The following is a 24,841-nucleotide window of genomic DNA, read 5'->3' on the forward strand; positions in this document are numbered from 1 at the left end:
GGACCGTTGGCAATTTGAGTTTACGGTCTGTAAGTCACTTACAACCGGAAATACAGAAAGGCTGGCTAAAGAAGAAGTACCTACGACCAAGAATTTGAACCGCCCAACCACCCGAGGCAAATTAATGATTCAATAACCATCCTCCTTCCTGCAACTTACAATTTAGGCCTAAATCAGTACATGCGACTCACTCCGGTGAGAGGAGTGCATTGCATCCTCCAAAAACCAGGGCCACATCAAGCGACATCCTGTCAGGCTGAAAGGCACTACCACCGACAGGCTTTCAGCAGACGGACTAAATCGTACCGCTAAAAAGAAGCACATATGTTGCTAGTCTCCCAAGGTCCATCCCAAGTAAAGTTTTTAATCTCGTCTTGAGGATCGAAACGCAATCTATAATTCTGTCCAAAATTAAAACCAATATATAACCGACAAAAAATTAAACAAATACCACCCGCCTTATAATATGAAAGACCCAGCAGCAAGGGACTGTTATCCGGGTCTCCAATTGGGGGATAAATAAATTTCCCGCTATCTGTGCGTTCCGTTCTATTCCATTCCGAGAATTATTAAAAGCTCAACATCTTGTCAAGTAGAGTAAAGCTTACCCAGACTGGACAACAATAGTGACTTAATACTAATTAACTGATGAATAACATTCATTTTTAGAACCGGCCCCTTAAGAAAGAAACTCAGGAAATTTGCATCACATATTTGACCTGTTTATATTTTTGTTCTCGCATATTTGATCTCTTACTATTTTTTTATTAAGTTTATTATTTTTAATACTACATAATCAGTAAGGTAATTTACTGAAATCTTATTGTAAATACCCCTTCTTAAAACCTTTTCGCTTCTCGTAAAATCTTTTATGGACTAAGTGCCTCAAAAATTTTCACTTAAAATTGCGTGTAAATAAGTGAACATTATAGATAATAAAATTTACTGTATGTTTTTGCAGTAATTTACATGGTTTAGTTTATTACATTTAAAAGATATTTAAAAATTTTAATGAAGAAAGATTTTTTATTGTAATACATGCTAACCTGTTTATCGTATGGCATGATTTATCTGAAATTGATGTTTACGTTACTATCAATTTTTTAATTTTGTTTTCACATTTTTAAGTTTTTTACATTAGGTTGTGATTAATTGTGGTACATTTATATAATAAACGACTTAATGGGTAGCAAAGTAAATAATGTTGTTGTTTTGATGCCTAATGGACGTAGAGAATCTTTAAAAGTTAACCTAGATTCATCTGTGTTGCAGGTACAATAATGTTGTGTTTAAAAAAAATTCTCGAGAAACTTTATCATATAGAGTATTATTAACTGTTAACACATACTTAATTTTCTAAAAGTAATTTAATAATATGGTAAAATAGAATTATGATGCAAAGGTTTTGTTATTTAAGGTTATGTTGTTTTAATAAAATAATTACTGTTTTGCCCATTATTCCTGTATTATAAGGTTGTTTGTTTTAATAAAGGTCGCTGGTTCTGGATTTCTTAATTACTTTTATTGGTAATTATGAGCTAGAGTCAACTTTAATATACCATACTAGGTATGCTTAAGATCTGTTCTGTGAAGGGGTTATTAAGGTTACGATTAGAGTATGGGATATTTTAGGGTATGGAGAGGTTTAAATCATAAACTAACTTTGATAGTTGTCAGAGTCAGTCATTGAATATGTGGTTTAGTCTCTCTCGGTAGTGACTCTATTTCCGTTTAAACATAAGTTCAGCCAAATGTTCTATGAGATGATGTTTACTATTTTCATACCTTGGTAATTTATTCTAACTCTCCACAGAACATATTAGCATCTTAATTGCTAATTGATTAGAGTACAGATAACACAGGACTTTGACATTACACGGCCACCTGCTGTCCAAACCTACAATTTAGACATTTAAATTTATTGTTTTCCTGATCCTTAGTGTATCTACTTTGGTATATTAAAGTATGAAGAAAATCTAAATTGATCAAGTAATTGCTCAGAATTACCTGTTTAGTTTGTTATATTTATTTGTTATATTTTAATGAATTATGATTTACAGATATTGGAAGATGTGTGTAAAAAGCATGGATTCAGTTCTAAGGATTTTGCCTTGAAGTAAGTTGTTACATTTTAATTTGTTTATTCATGTTAAGTTTTTATTTAGCCATGTTTGTTTTTCTCAGATTTGTTTGGTATGATGAATTTCATGTTAAAGCATCAGATGCATTCAATTTATGAATTTTATTTACTCAGTACTTTGTTTATCACATTAACAACTCATTTGTCACATGTTCATTGTATTGCAACATGTACATAATTTGTGTTATACTGTAAGATTGTTTTACAACATGTTATGCGTAAAATTGTTCTTCTTCACGTCATAAATTAGGTTCCTGGTGGAACCTTTTTCGACAACAAAATTAACTTCCATCTGGTATGGGAATTTCTGGATTATTTGTTTTTGTGGGTTGATACTTCTGAGTATTCACTGATTTCACTATGGATTCTCTGTAGTTCTTCTAAACAACTGTTGTGATGAGTTGAACCTTATATATGCTTGTAATTTGCACTTCATTCTGAATGTCCTCATTTCCAAGCCTGTCCATCCAGGAACATCCTTTAACTGCTCTCATGAACCTCATTTCTGCAGCTTTTATTCACTGATCTTGCTTTCTGTTTATAACCCTCATCTAACTGCTTCATAGGAGTCTAGGTATCATCATTGTTTAAAATCTGCCTTGATGCTTCATCTTAGAGAGTCTTCTTAATTATTCTCTAGATAAATTGAACTTTCTTATCTTTTAATTAATTCCATAACCCTATGTAAGCTAATTTCTCAGCCAAAGTAGTTGAACTGTTTCACTTGCTCCAAATCTCTATATTAGCACTATAATCTTGGATCAAACTAAATGTTTTTTGATAAAAGTCTTAACTTTTATCTTCCTGGCCATTATTTTTAAATTGTATTTATCACAAATATTCTAAAGTTAATATAACAATCTCTGCAATTTATCTCCTGAATTTTGAATGGGACCAAGTCATTTATGTATGCGAGGTCATTTCCTACATCTACACCTTTAAAACTAAATTTTTCCTCTCATATAATGTTACCTAGGTACAAATTAAACAAAATTTGTAATTGTTTCTAGTGATAATACTTAGCTATTCAAAAAAATGTTATCTACATAAACATAAGCCAAAGTGGTCTTTTTTGTCAATAATGTAATCTAGTCCTACACATTACTAAATTCAAAAGCAATAAAAAATGTGTTATAATTAAAATATTAAAAACATTCTCTTGTTTAATAATTACGAAATAGGAGGAAGGCAATCTTAACAGCCTATATACCAATAGAAGATTGTATACCAATATCAATTTTTAAAAGATTTTTTAACATTCTCACACATAGTCAACGTTGTTTGTGCTTTTTGTTGAAAAATATTTTTAAAGTTTGAATTTACCTCCATTTCATGGTAATCTCTAATATCATCCATAATTCACACAATCATAATTATTCATGGATGACGCCTTTACTTGATGAAAACCCATCATAACAAAAAGAAAATTAAAACTAAACATACTATTATTATTAAAACATATTTTGTTTTCATTTCTTTTTTGTTAATCATATTATTTGCGCAAATATTTTTTTGTTTATGGTAGGAAAAGAGAAATACTCTTAATTGTATACTATCTCTTTTCCTTCATAGGAAGTTATTTTATTAAATTTAATTCAGAGTTTTTGTTCTCCTGTTTGCCTTAAATTGTTAAATTTTCTTCCAATGAAATTACATTACAATAAAATGAAATAACCAAAATTTATCATTATTATTGTTATGTTTTGAAAAAGGTATTCTGTAGAATACTGTAAAAAAATTGATATTAGTATTAAAGATAAATAAATATAAAAATTAGAGAAATTTTTTAAAAAGATTATCTGTTGCTTCAAACCAAATTACAAATCTTAACCTCAATCATAATATTAGTGTTTAGTGTAAAACATCAGTTTTAATTAGAGTTACTTTATTTTGGTGTTAACTGTAGTCAAAATATCATTGATATATATTGACTTTAATTAATTTTTTATTGTGTCTTTTCTCATACTATTTTGATAACAATATTTAGTTCATTTTATTTCTAAAATAGATAGCAACACACTAATTAAACATATTACTGATTTCTTGTTTTAGGCATCAGAGAAATGTTTTAGATCCAGCATCAGTTATAAGGTTTTGCTCATTACCCAATAATGCATTCCTTGAAGTGGTACCCTCTACTAGACAATCTCAGGACTCTATAGTCATTCTTAGTCTGCAGGTTGATGGAGAAGATGAGCGCATTATGGGTGAATTTCTATCTGACTGTAAGTTGAATTTCGTTCCATTCATTGTTTAAGATAACTTATTTATTTTTTGAATAATGAAGACAAATTATTTGATACAAACTAAGCTGCAGAAGAAGGTGATCGAGTATTTTATCCCACATCTTTTGAATCTTTCAAAAAATGGCTAGCACTGTGCTCAATTTCTGGAAATGTAACAGTGACAGCCATGAAAACTTGAGATATTCTCATAAGAAATAAAGTGCCTTTGATCTTTATCACCTTTTTTGATTGCATTGCAAAGCTCAGTGTTCAAGTTGACTTTGTTTTGTCTAATCAAGATTTAAACGTTTTCTTAGATCTATCACATCCCAAAAACATAATAATAACATGAATATACCCAGAAAATTACAGCAATTTGAGCTGGTCATTGATTAAAGTCCACCCTGTCACAGTCATTGACATGTTTAGTTCAGTTCAGGTTTTTTACTGTTAGTTTTACTTTTTTAGGTATTTAAAATAATTCAATGGCTGTAAAATCTTTCTAGCTGTGTGAAGTGTTATCTTTTTATATTAAATTATTATACACTTGACTTGAAATATGAAAATATTTGTATGTTTGTATGTATGTTATTCAAATTAATGAATTTACCTCTAAATTAGAATACATTCATACCTTATTGAAACATTCTTATTTTATGTTGAAGAACGTATCTCATCATCAGTTATTTCATAAAAAATAGTAAATTTTTGTATTTGTGAAGGAAATAAAGTTAAAAATTAAAAAAAAAGTTATGTTAGTCTTTCATTGTTTAATATCATTTTATTATTTAATTTAAATATAATATTAAAATCAGCATACCAATATATTAGTTAATTCCCTCAATTATTTTCGGCTATTCCGCCATCTTCAGGAGGTTTGATCTTATAATAATTTAGAATTAAACTAAAAAAATTTGTAAAATTCACAAGATGAAATTGTTAGAATCATAACAGTTGATTGTCGTAAGTTAAAAATTGTATATTTTAAGTAAAAGTAAGTACATCCAGTTTGTAAAAATGTCACAATTGCTATCCTGAATTCATAACAATTTTGACATTCTTACAAATCAGACATACTTTTTCTTTAAATTTACAATTTTTAACTTATTATGGTCAACTGTTATGATTCTAACAAATTTATCTTGTGAATTTTAAATATTTTTATAGTTTTATTTAAAATTATTATAAGATCAATCCTCCTGAAGATGGTGCTGAAAACATTTGAGGGAATTAACTAATCTATTGGTAAGCTGATTTTAATATTGTATTTAAATTAAATTATACTTTGCCAGCGATGTCATGTTTGCAAAACTCATTTTATTATTGTTGTTTATTATCACTTGTACAGTAAAGGCAGCTTATTAAATAAATTTATTTCCACCTTTATATATTTAAACAAACTAACTTTGTTTACTTATGTCTAAACGTTATTTAAAATATATAAAGTAATAAAATAATGGAAACTTTACCAAGAAAACTGTACAATTAAAAAAATATGTAGTTTGGCATTTAAACTTAACAATCTTATTAAGTATATTGAGACCTATTAGTAGTATGAATGATAAATATAATAAATGTAGCATTTATAAATAAAGTATATTTTATAAATATATTTATAAACCAACATTAGTCATTTAAAAAAAGATTTTTATAAAATTATACACAAATAATATAAAAACTTATTAATGTAGTGATAAATAATAAACTAATACGCTATAAATTATATTTTTTTTTAAATCCATGGAAATTTTGGAAATAAATATAAAATTAATTTGTTAGAATAGTTACAAAAATATTTTATACAAAATTTAAAAATAATCATGAATTAGTGGCATATGATAATGGGAAGTTCATTTCTTTATCTTTAAATCAGTTTAGAAGATTAATGAATATTTTTGTGCTGAGTTCATTACTTGTAATTAATTATCAGATCATTTTATTCAATACATGAAAACATTTGACAAAGTAAAAGAGCTTTTTTAAGTTTTTAACTTTTATTTCCTTAACTTGTAATTTTAAAAACTTAGCGTATGATATTTATACCTCCAAAAATATGTTCAATGTAAAACCATATTGAATCAGTAAGATTTAAATAATTTCCTTAAATTTTTTTCTGGTTTGGTGAGATTTGAACAATATTATCAGATAAAAAGTAATGATATTCACAATATCCACCAATTTATGGTTTACACCAAAATCATATGTATAGTAAAGGTTACAGTAAAATTCTTGATACTGAAGTTTATTTAGATTTAACTGTATTTCTATTTAATTTACAGCAAGTTTGGAGGATGTCTTATTGCGTTTGGTTCCTAAGTTTGTTGAACATAGTGATAAAAGAGTACCAGTAGTTGTATATATGCGTAGAGAAATTGTTGGTTTAGATGCTTTAAAAATAACCACTCTTCGAACTCTTGGTCTGACAAGTGGTAGAGCTTTACTCAGGTAAGTTTTGTTACTATTGGTTAATGTATTAAGTCAGCATTTCTCAAACTGTATTCAAGTGGGACCACTTTTAATAGTTAAAAGATTATATGAATCCTACTGTTATTCTCTTCAGAAGCAATTGTATCAATTTTTTTTTGTTTTCAGTTACATATTAAAACTGAAATACATATATTTTTAAAGCAATATTAGTTTACAATTTTCTTAATCTTAGATTAGGATTAATAGTTGGAAGTTATTAGTTTTTATTAATAATTGTTACTTTATTAGTTTTATTTTATAGAAGGCAATCAAGAATATTTTATAACATAGGCTATGAGCAATTTATTTTACAGAATGGAATTCGTGTCACCTTTAACTTATTTACTAAAAAAATGAAATAAGTGTAGTCAGTATCTACAATAATGAGATGGAGGACCATGCCAACCCTTGTATTTGTTCAGTCTTTGGATGTATACTGGTTAGATTAAGTTTGAAATAGGCACTTATATAAATTGTTAACTTCATTTTTAATCAGTTAATGAAGAAAATCCTTTCTCACAAATATATGTGGAACCGAGTTGAGTAATAATGTTTAAATCACTTTTTTGCAGTTTCTTATACTCTCTTTTCGTAAGTGGTGAGATCCAGAAATTAATCATACCTTCTGCTTTTATGTTAAGTCCAGCACCATTCAAGAGTACAATTAACTTTTTCTTTTGTTCAATAGAAGTTTATTATTTTCAGTATTACAAAGGAAAGGATCACAATGCCATGAAAATTCATTATATTCACTACTTGGAAAGTAATTTTAAAATTGTGACTCAGATTTTAAAATCAATTAAACTCAAAAAATTAAAATCAATTTAAACTCAATTTTAAAATTGAGTATAAAAACAAATCTCCAAGACTGTAAAGAAACGGAAACGTTCTGAGACCTATTCAACCAGACCGTAAATAATATCCCTAAAAATCACATTAAACAACTAATCGGAGACTTCAATGCTCAACTAGGCAGGAAAAGAAGATACCGCAACATCATTGGAAAATGATGAGGCAACACCATCACAAAGAAATAACGTAAAAGTCCTCCAAGGAGTAGACAGATGCTCAGATCACCACATAGTCAGAATTAAAATTAAATTCATGCCCTAAAGGAAGAAACAAAACCAAACCCCTAGAAATAAAATAAAAATAGACCCTACTCAACTAAACAAGAATGAAAATTACCAAAAACCAACCAAAAAAATAACAGTCACAGATAAACTCAAATACCTAGTCAACAATCTGGAAGAAATCACAACAATTAGCCCAATAAAACCCTGTTAAAAGCATCAGTGGTAGAACAGCAAATGTGATGAAACAAATATTAATTTAAAAATGAATAGGCTGCCATTTTGAAATTTCTAACGATAAATTTTCATGTTTTTTTTTCCATTAAGAACATTGATTTACATGCATATTTCATATTTTATTAAAGTAACTTCCTTAAGATATGACTTTATAAATGCAAAAACACAAAATTGCCAACAGACAGAACTTACTACATGGTTATAAGAACTTTTTTGTATTTTGATGTGAAAAATCCACTCCTAAAAATGTCTGTTTATTTCAGAGACCTGTGTGTAATGAAAAAAAACTAAAGGAATTGATGGTCCAGATTCCATGGTGATAAACATTGTTAAAGAACTGCTTTCCCATTATTATTTAACACAGTCATGTCTAGAAGAACCTAACACTATATAGTAACTAGCACACATTAATTGATGAAACAGGATACATAACATCCTCTTTCACAGAATAAGTAAAAACAAAGGTATAAGTGAAACAAAAAACTATATCATGTAAAACAATATATAAACAATAAATGAAATAAATGAACTTATCTTGTACTCAGGTTTGATCCTTTTACAGTTAAAAAAAAATATATATATATTTACCATTACTTTACATGAAATTAAATTGTATTGGAGAATTCCTGTTTACTGGCAATCATTTTCACTCCATAATATAGTTGCAGGGGCTTTTCTTTTCCAGTTTAGCCTCCAGGCTAATTTTAAAATTTAATTTTAATGTGGGCAAGTATACTGTCTTATAATATTAAGTAAATTTGAATTTTGTAAATAATTCCATGGTTCAGTAGCTATAACCATTTAAAAATTTAATAGAAATAAAAATTTATTTGACCTAGTTTTTATTGAAGAAAATATTGTCTTTTATATTTCATTGGAGTTAAAAAAATTATTAAAATAGAATCACTAAATGAAAAAAAATGTAAAAAGGGAAGGCCAGCCAAAATAAGATTCTACAATAATCATAAATTTATCAACCAAGAATCATAAATTCTATCATTATATGTTATCATGAAATCAGTATGATATTAAATTAATTAGGATAAGTTAAATGTAGAATTATCATATTTTTAAAAATTCTTATTTTTATTAACAGGTTAACTACTAGAGATAAGGAAGAACATCCAGATCTACAATGTACTGGAGGATTGGTATTAAGTAGATCATTGAGTGAAAAAAGAGATAAATCACCATCCAGGTCATCTTCCAGGTAGATTTTTTTTTTAATATATAGAATAATTAACAAAAAAGTGGGCTAAGCTTGTTTTGAGTTTTCAAAAAATTATTTGTTCCAAAGTTGGGAAATCATTGTATTAACATTTTATGTTAAGAAGTTTACTTGAAGAGTATACTTGAGTTATGGTTAAGATTGTCATCCCTGTAGGCTTTGAAAATTAATACTGCTGTTGCATAATAAACTGAAAACAGATAGATGAAAATGGGGTTTGTATGATTGTGTAAGTTTGTTTGCTTTGTATTTGTTTGAAATTCTGATGTATGACAAGGCCAAGATTTAGGGCCTTGTCAGGCCCTTAACATAGGGCCCTAACATAGCATCCTAAGGCCCTTAACATAGGGCCTTTGGATGCTAAAATCTCCATGACACTGTTCAGTATTTCTACTTGCATCCCAAAAGCAGAACACTTCTTTAGAAGAACAAAAAAAAAACAGTTAAAATATTATTAAGAATATTTTAATCTTTTTTAATCTAGAGGACTATTAAACCTGGCTAGCAAATCAATCCTCTTTTACAAGTAATTATTTCAGCAGCCTGTACCAGCTGCTGAAATAATTACTGCAGCCCAAGTTGTTTCTAGTGTCATACATAGAGCAAGTGAAAGCAAAGTAGCAAAAGGAAGTACTAGTAATTCACCTCAAGGAAAAATTAAAGAAATTTTATTGCACCAAGCAGTAAAATGTATTTTGAAGAAGATTTTTAAATAACACAATATTGTACTTTTCCTGCTAATTTATCAAGATAGTTCCAGGGAGAGTTATAGAAGTTTGGAAAAGCAACTTTCTCTTCCTAACTCAGAGAATCTAAGCTCAGAGTTTATTAATATTGTAATTGAAATAAAAGATCGCATTTTTGTATTTATGTTAACACACTGTAACCAGGAATGGTCATAGGCAACTTGACTAGAGATTCCAGTCATTCCTAATAATGGTGGTCTTTCTCAAGAATAAAATAGGATTCGATGCCAGGCTTACTAGTAAAAGTGAGGAATAAAGAGTTTCTTCACTAGCCACATTAGTATTTTTTTGATCAGCATGCACAGTTCAATCAGATGTAGGTAATAGCTAAACATTAAGTAAATGAAACAATATATCCCATTTATGACACTCTCAAATCAACTTATAGATATATTTTTAAAGTTTTGTTTCTCTATAAGATAAAATGAATAATAATTTAAAACAGTATTCCAAAATTAAATACCAGAATGTAATAAAATTTGTAATTGCTGAATTTACATCAGTTCAGTAGTCCTTCAGATTATTCCCAGAACAAACAAGCAAACTACCTCTTTGTGAAGTATAGATTACTTAGATTTCTAGAGCTTTTAAGTATTGTTTCTTTTCTTTTTTTAGAGATGAACCTGTTAAAAGAACCACTGATGAATCAGTTCCATCATGTCAAAAACGTACTTCAAAGCCTATACCAGCTGCTGAAATAATTACTGCAGCCCAAGTTGTTTCTAGTGTCATACATAGAGCAAGTGAAAGCAAAGTAACAAAAGGAAGTACTAGTAATTCACCTCAAGGAAAAAGTAAAGAAATTTCTTTCTCCAAAAACAAATCAGCTGACAGATCAAAATCACCTTCTCCTATGGAAGTTGTTAAAGAGAAAGAAAAAATATTTAACTTAGAAGATGTTAAATATGTAAGTCTCCTGTGAATAGTCATTGAGAATATACAGGCAAATATATATATTATGAATAATTTGTATATTTATCTAGCATTATGAATAATTGTGAGAAATTTCTATAAACAAAGATTAACATATAAGGTAGTTAATCATTCAATTGCATGGAGATTTATATTAAAATAAAATCATGTACTATATTCGATGATAAGGTCCTGAAATTGACAGCACTTCTGTTGAGGTTAAGTGTCTGTTGACTCTATTGATACAGCGTAATGAAATATGAGGAATATGAGCAACATATTGTGAAAGACTAAAAAATGGATGACATATATATTTCAGTGCAGATTTATAGAAAATATTGTTTTCAACCTGCTTACAAATACTAAACTAGATTTTAATGACTTTGTAATATTTACTGTTTCTTGTTCTTTCAAATTACAATCTGAGTAAGCTGTAGACGTGTTATCATGAGATTATGTATTACAGTATTTAGAAATAGACCAAAAGCAATTTAAAAATGGATATTTAATTAATAATCATGGATGCTTTTAGTCATGATATTATATCAATATAATAACATGTTTACATATCAACATTTCAACATGTTTTGCACATACAAGGTTTTGTTTGAATATTATACTTTCTGTTTCCCAGCTGTTATACTGCTCTGCTGTTTATAGGACTTCCAGTCAGATTCAGTATCCTTCATAAAAAATTCATCAATCTTAATATCAGCTATTTATCCTCTTCTTGTTGGTTTGTTGTATTTACTTAGGTTAATGTAATGATTTCATATACCATCACCTTGCATTTGTAATTTTTAATGATCGATTTAAAAATTGAGATTCTCACTTTGATAAGCATATCTTTGAGTCTGTATAAATAATAATAATGATTATTATATAATTTATACCTTTATATGATAATCATTCTTTAATTCAGGGACAGTTTAACAGTTTTGAATCTTATTTTTTTTCTTTTGCAACCACAGATCATTCAGAAAATATATTCCATTTTCCCTCATAATAATGTTTCTATTCAAATATAAACTGTTTGTTGTGTAATTAAAAAATTACCTATACATATATATATATATATATATATATACAAGCTTTTCTGTTAATAGTAACATTTTTAAACAAATAAAAGGTAGAGGTCTTTCAGGAATGTTAGGTGTTGGTCTTTCAGGAATTTTAATTAAAATGTTTATGAATAAATTTGATGATGTAAAGATATTTCCTTATAGATGGATAAATAGCCACGTAAAATTTTTATTTGTACAATCCTTGAAATAGAAAACAACCTGTTTATATACAGGAAGACAACTGAGAACAGATACATTTCCTTTTCAGTTTAATCATCATCTCTAGCACTTGCTAGCGATGATCAATCTGCAGCTTGAATTGTCGTCACCATCCTCATGATGTTATCTTCAATTTGAAATATAGAATTTTTTTTTAATTTTCAAAAAATCATTTAGAATTCCAAGGAACTAGAAACTAATCACATAATTAGGTTTCTTCATTTTTTCTGTTGGTCATATACTACAGTTGCCATGTTGCATAAGAAATATGAAGAGTAATTTATATAAATGTAAGTGGTTGTAGCAGTGAAGTCATTCCACCAGGAATATAAACTAGTTCTGTTTCACTAACTAAAGGCTATTCTTTACAGCAGCTGTTGTAAAGTATGTATGTATGTCTATAGAAACTATCCAATACTAACATGCTTTCTAATTTTAAAAGAACTCTAAAATGCAGTTTCCACAGACATTTGATCCAGTCTAATATCAATGCATTATCCATCCATGCTTTTTATTGCATCTGATAATTGTAAAATTCAATAATTTCCCATCTATCAGAAACATTTTTTTTTTAGGTATAACATTGGTAGAAGAGTTTTACCATCTGCAAGCACTGTCAATAGGATGGTATAACACAACACTGTTTCTCTAAACCTGATATGCAAACATGAACAGTTTTAGCTGTGATTTTGCCAGTTGTCCTTTTGCTAATTTGCCGTTTCAAGTTAATTTCAAAAAATTACTGTGCCTAATCAGTATTTCCTATTTGCACCATACTTCTTTTTTTCTCTCCTTATGTTAATGATGGCCTCTGAAATGTATTTATTTTTTTATTGATTAAATTATACAGAAGCTCCAAAGCTTGTAGTGGAATATGGAAAATGGAATTTTGTAGCATATGAAAAATACCATGCCTGACCGGGATTTGAACCGAGGACTTGTTGATGAAAGGCCAAACCGCTATCACTCCACCACAGTGATCAGAAATATTACTAATTCTCCTCCAAAACATTTGCCTTTGCTGGTATGGTTTTTTAAGGCTAGCCCGTATCTGATTATTAAATATACAACCATTATTGGATTTTTTAAAGTTTATATTAGCTACTTTTTAAGATCTGCAATTTCTAGCAAATAAGTAAAAATTCTAATATTCCTTTACAAACACTCTTCTGTTTCCATTACTCATCAATAAATTTCTTTCTCCTATTTAATATAAGAATCCAGAATGACATTTATGACTTACAATTGCCAATTTTTTTTTAACTTGTCAATATTTGAGTTTTCTTTAATTAAAAGAATCAGTTTAATTCAAATTTTCTTTATGTACTAAAATACAATTGTGGTATTTCTATAATGAAACTTAAAAACTGGTTTGTAACAATAGACCTATCAAATCATAATAGCTATCAATCATCAGATGGTTATATTAATCTCTGACCAGTAATATTAAATGTTATTCTTATCTACAAACATATGAATCAGTCTACTTAAGTATTTTCTATAAAACTCTAAATTTCACATAATATTAGGGTTTGCTAGTATAATGGAAAATTCCATCATAAGATGCACATATCCTAGTTTATATATATATATATTGTTTTAGAATAATTAACTCAGCTTCAAATAATGGGCAGGCAAGAGTAGGTTTCGTAATGAACAAGAAGATAGGGAAGAGAGTAGAGTATTTCAAAACGCTTAGCGATAGAATCATAGAGTAGAGTATTTCAAAACGCTTAGCGATAGAATCATTGTAATAAGGATAAAATCAAAACCTAAACCGACAACGATTGTTAACGTCTATGTGCCTACAAGCGCCCATGATGATGATGATGAGGTAGAGTGTGTATACGAAGAGATTGATGAAGCAATTAAACACGTAAAAGAAGATGAAAGTTTAATAATAGTTGGAGATTGGAATGCAAGCATTGGAAAAGGCAAGGAAGGAAATATAGTGGGTGAATATGGGCTGGGCAAAAGGAATGAAAGAGGGGACCGACTTATAGAGTTTTGCACGAAGTATAATTTAGTAATTGCCAACACCCAATTTAAAAATCATAATAGAAGACTCTACACTTGGAAAAAGCCAGGCGATAGTGGAAGGTATCAGATAGATTATATCATGGTTAAGCAAAGATTTAGAAATCAACTCGTTGATTGCAAAACTTACCCTGGAGCAGACATTGATAGCGACCATAATTTAGTGATAATGAAACGTAGATTGGGGTTTAAAAACCTGAAGAAAAGGTGTCAGATGAATCGGTGGAATTTAGAGAAGCTTGAGGAAGAGGAGGTAAAGAATATTTTTGAGGAGGACATCGCAAGAGGTCTGAGTAAAAAAGATAAGGTAGAAAATGTAGAAGAAGAACGGGGAGAATGTTAAAAAAGGAAATTCTTAAATCAGCAGAAGCAAACTTAGGCGGAATAAAGAGAACTGGTAGAAAACCTTGGGTTTCAGACGATATATTGCAGCTGATGGATGAACGTAAAAAATATAAGAATGCTAGTGATGAAGAAAGTAAAAGGAACTATCGGCAATTAAGAAATGCTATAAACAGGAAGTGCAAACTGGCGAAAGAAGAGTGGATTAAAGAAAAGTGTTAAGAAGTGGAAAGAGAAATGAACATTGGTAAAATAGACGGAGCATACAGGAAAGTTAAGGAAAATTTTGGGGTACATAAATTAAAATCTAATAATGTGTTAAACAAAGATGGTACACCAATATATAATACGAAAGGTAAAGTCGATAGATGGGTGGAATATATTGAAGAGTTATACGGAGGAAATGAATTAGAAAATGGTGTTATAGAGGAAGAAGAGGAAGTTGAGGAGGATGAAATGGGAGAAACAATACTGAGATCTGAATTTAAGAGAGCATTAAAAGATTTAAATGGCAGAAAGGCTCCTGGAATAGACGGAATACCTGTAGAATTACTGCGCAGTGCAGGTGAGGAAGCGATTGATAGATTATACAAACTGGTGTGTAATATTTATGAAAAAGGGGAATTTCCGTCATACTTAAAAAAAAGTGTTATAGTAATGATACCAAAGAAAGCAGGGGCAGATAAATGTGAAGAATACAGAACAATTAGTTTAACTAGTCATGCATCAAAAATCTTAACTAGAATTCTATACAGAAGAATTGAGAGGAGAGTGGAAGAAGTGTTAGAAGACCAATTTGGTTTCAGGAAAAGTATAGGGACAAGGGAAGCAATTTTAGGCCTCATATTAAAAATAGAAGGAAGATTAAAGAAAAACAAACCAACATACTTGGCGTTTATAGACCTAGAAAAGGCATTCGATAACGTAGACTGGAATAAAATGTTCAGCATTTTAAAAAAATTAGGGTTCAAATACAGAGATAGAAGAACAATTGCTAACATGTATAGGAACCAAACAGCAACAGTAATAATTGAAGAACATAAGAAAGAAGCCGTAATAAGAAAGGGAGTCCGACAAGTATGTTCCCTATCTCCGTTACTTTTTAATCTTTACATGGAACTAGCAGTTAATGATGCTAAAGAACAATTTAGATTCGCAGTAACAGTACAAGGTGAAAAGATAAAGATGCTACGATTTGCTGATGATATAGTAATTCTAGCCGAGAGTAAAAAGGATTTAGAAGAAACAATGAACGGCATTGATGAAGTCTTACGCAAGAACTATCGCATGAAAATAAACAAGAACAAAACAAAAGTAATGAAATGTAGTAGAAATAACAATGATGGACCACTGAATGTGAAAATAGGAGGAGAAAAGATTATGGAGGTAGAAGAATTATGTTATTTGGAAAGTAGAATTTCTAAAGATGGACGAAGCAGGAGCGATATAAAATGCCGAATAGCACAAGCGAAACGAGCCTTCAGTAAGAAATACAATTTGTTTACATCAAAAATTAATTTAAATGTCAGGAAAAGATTTTTGTAAGTATATGTTTTGAGTGTTGCTTTATATGGAAGTGAAACTTGGACAATCGGAGTATCTGAGAAGAAAAGATTAGAAGCTTTTGAAATGTGGTGCTATAGGAGAATGTTAAAAATCAGATGGGTGGATAAAGTGACAAATGAAGAGGTATTGCGGCAAATAGATGAAGAAAGAAGCATTTGGAAAAATATAGTTAAAAGAAGAGACAGACTTATAGGCCACATACTAAGGCATCCTGGAATAGTCACTTTAATATTGGAAGGACAGGTAGAAGGAAAAAATTGTGTAGGCAGGCCACGTTTGGAATATGTAAAACAAATTGTTAGGGATGTAGGATGTAGAGGGTATACTGAAATGAAACGACTAGCACTAGATAGGGAATCTTGGAGAGCTGCATCAAACCAGTCAAATGACTGAAGACAAAAAAAATATATATATATATATTGTGAAAAATATTACATCTGGTGTGCGAGTAAATGCGGTAATACAAATATTTAATTTATGTATAAAGACAAACAAACCATTAATTGATTTAGATTTAAAGATAAAGTAAAATTTGATATTTAAAAAAAATCCTGTATAACATGAAATAATCCTTAAAACAAAATTTCATTCAGTACTAAGAATAAAAGTATTATTATCAGATTCTTATTCTAAGATTAAAAATCACTAAACACAATAACAGAAAAGATTTAATGAATAAATTAATTATATATTGTGCAGTAATAAATAACAGTTATTGTATAAATGAAATAAAACTACAGTTTTTAATAATATAGAGTGTTCAGCCCAAAAGAGGTCCCATCACTCAGTAGTTTATATTAAGTGCATATTTTTGTTAAAATGTTTATAATGGTATGAGATGGGTAAAATAATGTGGAAGATTTGATACAACTCTAGAACTGGAGTGGGGAGGACTGTTTGTTGCTTGCACATTTGAGTTTCGCCAATATGTGTTGAGTATTGGCTTTTGAACATGGTTGCTTAATCGTGTCTTTTTGTTTGTTCAAATGTGGTTAACTGTTGAACATGTATTTTTTTTTAAGTGATAGAAACTTATTTAGAGACGAAATCTCATACTGTGTGATGGCAATAGTTCAGGGAGAAATTTGAAAAGGAAGCACCAGTGAAAAGTATTATTCAGAAGTAAGTTAAAAGAAACAGGTTCAGTGTTATGTTAACACAAGTCAGTTTTAATGACACAGTTGGTAAGAACATTGAAGTGGTAGTTACAAGATCTCATAAATTTTTATGGAGACTAAGCCAGGAAACAAAAGTTTCACTAGGTTCAGGTCCACACTGCACTGAGAGGAATGGTGAAATGTTATCTATATTGAATGCAGGTTTTCCATGAGCTAACTAATGGTGATTATGCTAAAAGGATTTACTATTGTCAATGGTTCAAGAAATTTATTAGAAACAACATTGGCATTTTAGATCAAGTGTTTTTTTACAGATTTTTTTACCATTATTATTATTTTCACCATGGTGAGTATGTTAATAGAACTACCGGACCTGGGGTACTGAAAACCCTTTTTCGAGTTTCTTTGAATCTCCCCTACACCCATAAAAAGTAGGCATGTGTTGTGCAGTTTCAAGGCAATGAATAATAGGACTCTTGATTTTTTTTAAAAATATTGTGGATGCCATTGTCTACCAAGAAATTATCCAACAGTTCATAGGCCTTACTGCAAGAAGATGAGCATAACTGCTGGTTGTATCAGGACAGCACCACTTGCTATACAGCTCACCTACTATGGAGATGCTATAGGATTTTTCAGTGGAAGATTCATTTCTAAAGGATTGTGGCCAACAGATCCCCTGATCTGACTTGTCCAGATTTTTTTCTATGGGGTTACTTATTGTTTATTGTAGCAGTTCGTACACCCTGCAGAAATTTGAAGACAAACATTACCAATGCCATCCAGGAAATAGACAGGGTACAGCTAACAAAAGTACCTAAAGGAACATGGTCAAACATATTGACCTGTGTATAGAAGTAGATGGACATCATTTTCAACATCTATAGATTATTATGTAAATGTTTGCCAATAAACTATTATTTACAGGCCAAACTGAAGTTGAACACCCTGAATAAGGACTTTTGTAAATATAAAATAAAAATTTACAGGAAAACATAAATCTTGTTTAATCTTGATAATAAAAATTCCTTTAAATAAAAAATAGTAATAAAAAATAAATAAATAGCAGTTAAAAATTAGTTTACATTTCATATATTTATATTATTTGAAAAAATACAATCTATTTAATAATTCTGAAATAAATGATACGTATGTTTAGTATATACTTTACTTTTGTAGGAAGTTATTGGAAAACATTAAACAAAATTTATACACATAGTGTTTAAACACTTCTATTAAAAAAAAATACCATATCAAAACATAAATTTAAAATTCTATGAAAATGTTTTTAAAAAAAGGAAATGACATGAATAGTTTGGAAAAAGAATATTTTTTATTCAAAAATTAAATTTGTAAAATAATAATAATAATAATGAATAATACATTTTAACATAATTGATGGATGAAGCTGTACTTGATGAAAATCTATCAAAACTAAAAAAATATGTTAGTAATTTTCACAAAATTTTTGTATTTAATAAAATCACATAGCTGTCATGATTTTTTACATAAATTTTAACATATTTTGTTTATTTTCTTTTATTTTGATATTTTAACATGATTCATCAACTCCATATTTAAATAATATTAATGATAACAAGTATAACAAATCCATGATCTTTTAAAATAAACGTAATATTTATTTTTCAGAACATTGAACTTGTTATTAAATTTATTGAATAAATTTGAATGAATTTATTTGGTAGATTTTATTACCAAGAGGTTTGTAATTAATTTTAGGATAATAGTTTTAAAGTATTTTAGAAACAGATTATGGTGCTAGTATCAAAACCAACTATTTTTAATATATTTGAAATATATATATTAAATATATTTTTCATGTTTCTACTAAAAAGTAGAATATCTTTATTTAAAAAAAAAATAAAAAAGTAAACAGTATTTATTGATATATTATCACTGACATTATTATATGATTATTTTCAGCTCGATCAACGTAATGGTTTAGTATTTCAGATGCAAGACAGTAATTGTTCGTTTTCTGCAGAATTGCCAGATTCGTTCTTTGATGTAACCATTGATGATGTAAGATTATTAATGCGTGATCTGAAGCGTAATAGAGAAAGTATGGAACAAGCTCCATTACAGACCGAACAGCTAAGAAAAATTGAAATAGAGAATAAAATTAAACTTTATGATAAAACAGTATTACGAATACAGTTTCCTGATAGATTAATACTTCAGGGTGTTTTTGAACCAAGTGATACAGTAGCTGATGTTTATAATTTTGTTAAAAGTTATATTATAGATCCTGATAGTGATTTTTATTTATGTAAGTAATATTTTTTGTCATTTTTACATCATGTTTATACGATTTTTTTTTTTTTACATTGTTATGTGTGTAGCTGACATTAATTATATCATATTTGAAGTAACATTATTATATCTTGTAACATTAAAAACTTCTAATACTTGTTACATTATAATAATCATGTAAAACAGTTCAGCAGCCGTTAAGAATAACTAACAACATATAGTGTCCCAATAAAAATGCTGGGTTTAATCACATGAATAAATTATTCTATTTTCATGATATTGCTTCTTTTTTTTTACATGATTATAAAGCATATATGTTGCAATATAAATATGAAACAATATCTGGCAGAGTCTCCCATGACTTCTTCCCCCTACTCATGTTATCTATGAAATTCATGATGAATTTTCAGATATGTTCTTTAATTTTGCCCATCATATGAGATTTCCTCCTTGAAATTCAATGAAATTAACAGGTTTTTTTTCTCATAGAACTGCAATTTCATAAACCCCCAAAGGAAGGATCATATGATCTTTTTGGCCAGTTCTGATCATCTTTGCACGAGAGGCTCAGCCCAGAAATTTCTTTGCAGCAAGGCACAAGAAATCAGTGATGGTGTGACATTTAGCGCCATCTTATTGGAATCACAGCTCTTCAATATCTATACCATTCAAATAAAACCACAAAAGGTTTGTTATAATATTGTGGTTTAAGTTACAATTAAAAATTATTTCAGTACTCTGTTTTTTGTTTTTTTTTTAAAAAGTTCAGTATGCAAAGTAATAACCAAAGTGATATGAGATTTTATGAGATTAAAGATAAAGCAGTACATATTAATTTTTATTAGCCGTATATTTTATAGAATAGTTGTATAAGTTATATAACTCAATATATATATAAAAAAAGGACAAAAACTGATTTCTTTTTTTTTTTTTGTATGTCTAATTATTAACAATATGTTTACATCGGTTCTTAATAAAGCTCTTTACTTCACATGAACTTTTTCTATTATCTCTCAGATGTTGATTCCTGGAGATACCTATTTAAGATCATTGACCTTAAACAGGTTTCCTGGCTTGCTTGTTATCATGGGTATATAAACAAAACAGAGTATTTTGTTTAGAGACTTTCAGATCTTATCTTCTTTATATATGATCCTGCCTTCTCTTTCCTTTCTTCAATTACTTATGATTATTTATGACCAGATAATTAAATCTCTTATCTCAGATAATTAAATCTGTTGTGTCATGTGTTAACTCTTGTTATTTACTTGAGGCATTTCAAAAACCCATTTGTTCTTTTAATTAACATTAAATATTACTTTCAAATGAAGTTTTTATATTTTATTTTTATTATAGACAAATGCCCCAATGCTTGATTTTGTTTTAAATGTTAACCACGACTTACATGTAACACATCATCTTTAGTATCATTGTTTGTTTTTAATAGATACTGCTCCACCAAAAAGGATATTACCTCTAGAAGATACATTGTTTGCTGTCGGATGTGTACCATGTGCTAAAATATATTTTTCTTATTCAAATCAAAGTTCAGAAGGCAGCACCACTGCACAACGTTCCTTACATGATAAAGTAAATCCTTTTATGACTACTCAAGCAATAGCAACATTTGCAGCTACTAAGCTGAGGTAAATTTTTTTCTGTATACAAATTTCCTGGTCTCATTCCTGTTTGTTATGTATTGCTCTGGGGTTAATTTGATAAAAATCTCTTTTGTAAATATGTTTACATTTAATGTGTGTGTGTGTGTGTGTTTAAATATTTATTTATTTATATCTCAAAATTATATTTTATTTGCACATATAAAATGGGTTAGTTAAATTTATAAAAAGATTTAATTTTTAATAATCAGTTTAGTACAGATTATTTTTATTTCCATTAAACTTTAGTTGTCTCAGCTTTAATAAAATTGTGTCATAGTATACTGTAAAAAATGAGTGGAAATACACTGTAGAAATATATCCCTATAGTCTAGACAAAACATTTAATGAAGAGTTGACTTTTGTAACAGAAGTGTCTTTCAATGTTGATGCCATTTCTAATTGTAAATCATTTATCAATTGATTTATTTCCATTTTTTAGATCACTTTTAACACTGAGCACAACTCAAACATCATAGTTTTAATTTACACAAAATTCTTGTTTGTATGTTGTTAGTTTTTTGCTGGATGATATCACCGCATAAGCTTGAAACTTGTGCATGGGATATAGAAATAGAATTTTGTAGTAAATGAAAAATGCCATCCCTGACTAGGATTTGAATCTGGTAGCTATGGATACAGCTCACACCATATGAATTGCAGTACTCAAAGAAGCTATTAATGAGATGATAAATTATATTTCAGTTTACACAATGATACCAATTCCTGTTGATAAATTTACCTATTTACAAAATAGCATTACAATGCTATTTAAAACATTTAATAATTTTTTTTAACTAACCTTATTCTAATTGTCATTTGTGTAATTGAAACAATTTATTTGAAACTTTCATGAAATTCAATGTAAATGTTCTGAAATTACAGGAATGCAAAGAAACATTACACATTATCCTCAAGGTTGTGTGTTGAGTAAAAAACAAAAACTAATGTATGATATCTGAAATTTTTAAACAGCGCTATTGTGATTAATTATTATATTTAGATATATGGTAATTTGTATTGTTAGTATTACTATTATTCATAATAAAAATAAAGTTATTAATTTTAGTAAGGAAGTAGGAAATGTAAAAAAAAATGAACATGTAGTTTAATTTCCACTAAAATCTCTTATTACAAATTACTGTCGTAATTGTAAGAAATTCCTTTCCATATGATTGGAATTATTTAGTTTTAATTTTTAATGTACAACTGAAATTGAGATACATATTAATAAATAAAATTCATAGATATAATTTAAAAATATTAAGAGATGTTTAAATAAAATATGTTTAAGTGTATTTTTTATTATTTTCCATTAATATGATCTGTGATCTGTTATGGAGATATAATTTGGGCTAAATTTATTATTATCATTCAGTACCTTTACAGATAAGTTTGATTATATTAATTACAAGTATTTGTCATAAATCTAGAAATTTTCAGCTGAATAGTTGTACTGTGCTGAAACTCAAAAAATACCAAAAAATTAGGTAAACTTGAACTGACTTACTATTAGAAAAATTTTTACAGAAATTTCTTTTCTGTTTTTTTTTTTTTTTATTTTACAGAAATAAAAAACTTTTTGATTTTTTATATATTTCACAGTGTAGAACAAGAATTACCAGCAATTATGTGTATATCCTGAAATTCAGAATTTTTTTTCTTTTTTTTAATGATTAATTCATCATATACGCTTTTGTAGCTTGTGCATTGGAATATGAAATTAAATTTTTAGGATATGAAAAATGCCATGCCTGACCAGGGTTTAAACCTTGTGACCTCTGGATGAAAGGCCAAGACACTACCACTCCACCACAGAGATCGGCGAGAAAGTCATTGGTTTTATATTTGTAGGATTAGTTCTTTGTATTGAAATATAAATATAGGAGCATACAAGCATTTTGGTGAATAATTTTTTTAAATTTACATTATTAGAAAATGTATAATTTATGGATTTTTTTTATCTGATATTTTAGGGTGTTACCTTCTCCTGCCTAATTTTAGTCATAATTCCATTACAGTTATTCTGTTTTTCTTGTTTGCTTATAACTGAACAGTAATACATTATTATAATAATTTTCTTTTGATATATTAATGACTGATTTTTATTGATGGTACTATAATAGTTACATATTTAAATTGTACATTGTCTTTACTGTTATCTTTTTTGAGCAGACTATTTATTTATAACATACATCTTTATTATAATACCAATTCCCTATACAGCATGAAGTCTATGGATTTTTGTTTTTACAGGCTGCATATATAAAATTATTATGGCAGATCGGATGTTTATATTTCTATTTTGAGATTATGTATTTGTGTGAAATAGTATTCTTTCTATATATTTAATTACATAAAATAGATAAAAAAACAAATATCTAAGTATCTAATATATTTTTGCAGAGGTCTTAAGGATAAATCTGTTATGAAATGTCAAAAAATAAAATTTGATGTTGCTGTTAATGATGGAGCTAGTGGAAGTAGAATGGATACATGTAGTAAAGATAGTAAAGTTCATTCCGAAAAAACTGATGAAGAAAATGATAATGATGTTACTCCTCCATCTAGACAATCTTCTACTTCATCTGCTCAAGGAAAAGTGCCGAAATGGTTTAAACCGCTATAATTCAGTGTTAATTTATTTCATTTGTAATGTTACAATTTATTTGTTATATGTACAACCATAATAATAATATTCAATGGAATATGTGTGATAAATATTAATCCTGAGATTTATTTACACTATGAATTATATTAAATTATTTAAAAACATTGTTACAATTTAAATAATTATTCATCCTAATTTTCTTCATCTTAATTATAGTTGAATCATCATCATTTTATATTTATTTATAATTACTTTATTAATGGATAAGTGATGATGTAAAAAGAAAATAGTAATATTTTAAAAAAGGCCACCTTTTAAAATTTGTATCTATTCATATTATACTTTTATTTACATATTTATTTTTCAATAGATTGACTGAAAAAATAATCAGTGCATGTTAATTCTTTCTGTTTGTGCAATTAAAATTTAGTACTTTAATTTTTATTTGTCATTAATTCACCAATAATTATTTTTATCTGTGAAATAAATAATGTGATCGTTTCAGCACAATGTTTTGGTGATAAAAAAAATGTTTCAAACTAATGAAGGATTCATATTGAATGATGTAGAATTTGTGTTTTGTTATTGCAATGAATTTTTTAATTAAATGTGCAGTTAATTGTTTGTACAAAAAAAAACAATAAAGTATAACTATTTAATGGATTATGTTCACTCATTTATTTGTTTTCCCGCTTTTTTCATAGACGTTTTGACTTTATAATCTTAATGAATTTTTCCTTCTGTAGTCAATTCCTTCTGCATCTTTCAATTGTCATGTCCACAGTTTCTTCCTTACTTGGTAATCTCATTTCTCCAACATCCATGCTTATTTCTCAAAGGTTCACTTTACTTTTCTTGTGTCATTTTAGAACGGCATAGATGAAGTCCTACCAAGAACTATCGCATGAAAATAAACAAGAACAAA

General features: G+C 28.3%; 1 protein-coding gene across 1 annotated transcript; it reads left to right on the forward strand.

The window, feature by feature from the left end:
- The first annotated feature begins 1,063 nt into the window (after nt 1-1,063).
- Nucleotides 1,064-24,557, forward strand: LOC142326200 (tether containing UBX domain for GLUT4). The gene is made up of 9 exons (XM_075368484.1): nt 1,064-1,272; nt 2,061-2,116; nt 4,193-4,365; nt 6,645-6,810; nt 9,238-9,351; nt 10,731-11,022; nt 19,318-19,663; nt 21,095-21,293; nt 23,712-24,557. Exons 1-9 carry the CDS (start codon nt 1,183-1,185, stop codon nt 23,932-23,934), a joined length of 1,659 nt encoding a protein of 552 aa, XP_075224599.1. The 5' UTR covers nt 1,064-1,182; the 3' UTR covers nt 23,935-24,557.
- Nucleotides 24,558-24,841: the final 284 nt, after the last annotated feature.

This window comes from Lycorma delicatula, chromosome 6, assembly GCF_047948215.1.
Source record: "Lycorma delicatula isolate Av1 chromosome 6, ASM4794821v1, whole genome shotgun sequence".
In the NCBI taxonomy this organism is placed as follows: Eukaryota; Metazoa; Arthropoda; class Insecta; order Hemiptera; family Fulgoridae; genus Lycorma; species Lycorma delicatula.

Coding starts and splice junctions, on each gene's coding strand:
- LOC142326200 (XM_075368484.1), top strand. CDS start 1,183: ATGGGTAGCAAAGTAAATAATGTTGTTGTTTTGATGCCTAATGGACGT. Junction 2,117..4,192: donor TCTAAGGATTTTGCCTTGAA/GTAAGTTGTTAC, acceptor TTCTTGTTTTAG/GCATCAGAGAAATGTTTTAG. Junction 9,352..10,730: donor CCATCCAGGTCATCTTCCAG/GTAGATTTTTTT, acceptor TTCTTTTTTTAG/AGATGAACCTGTTAAAAGAA.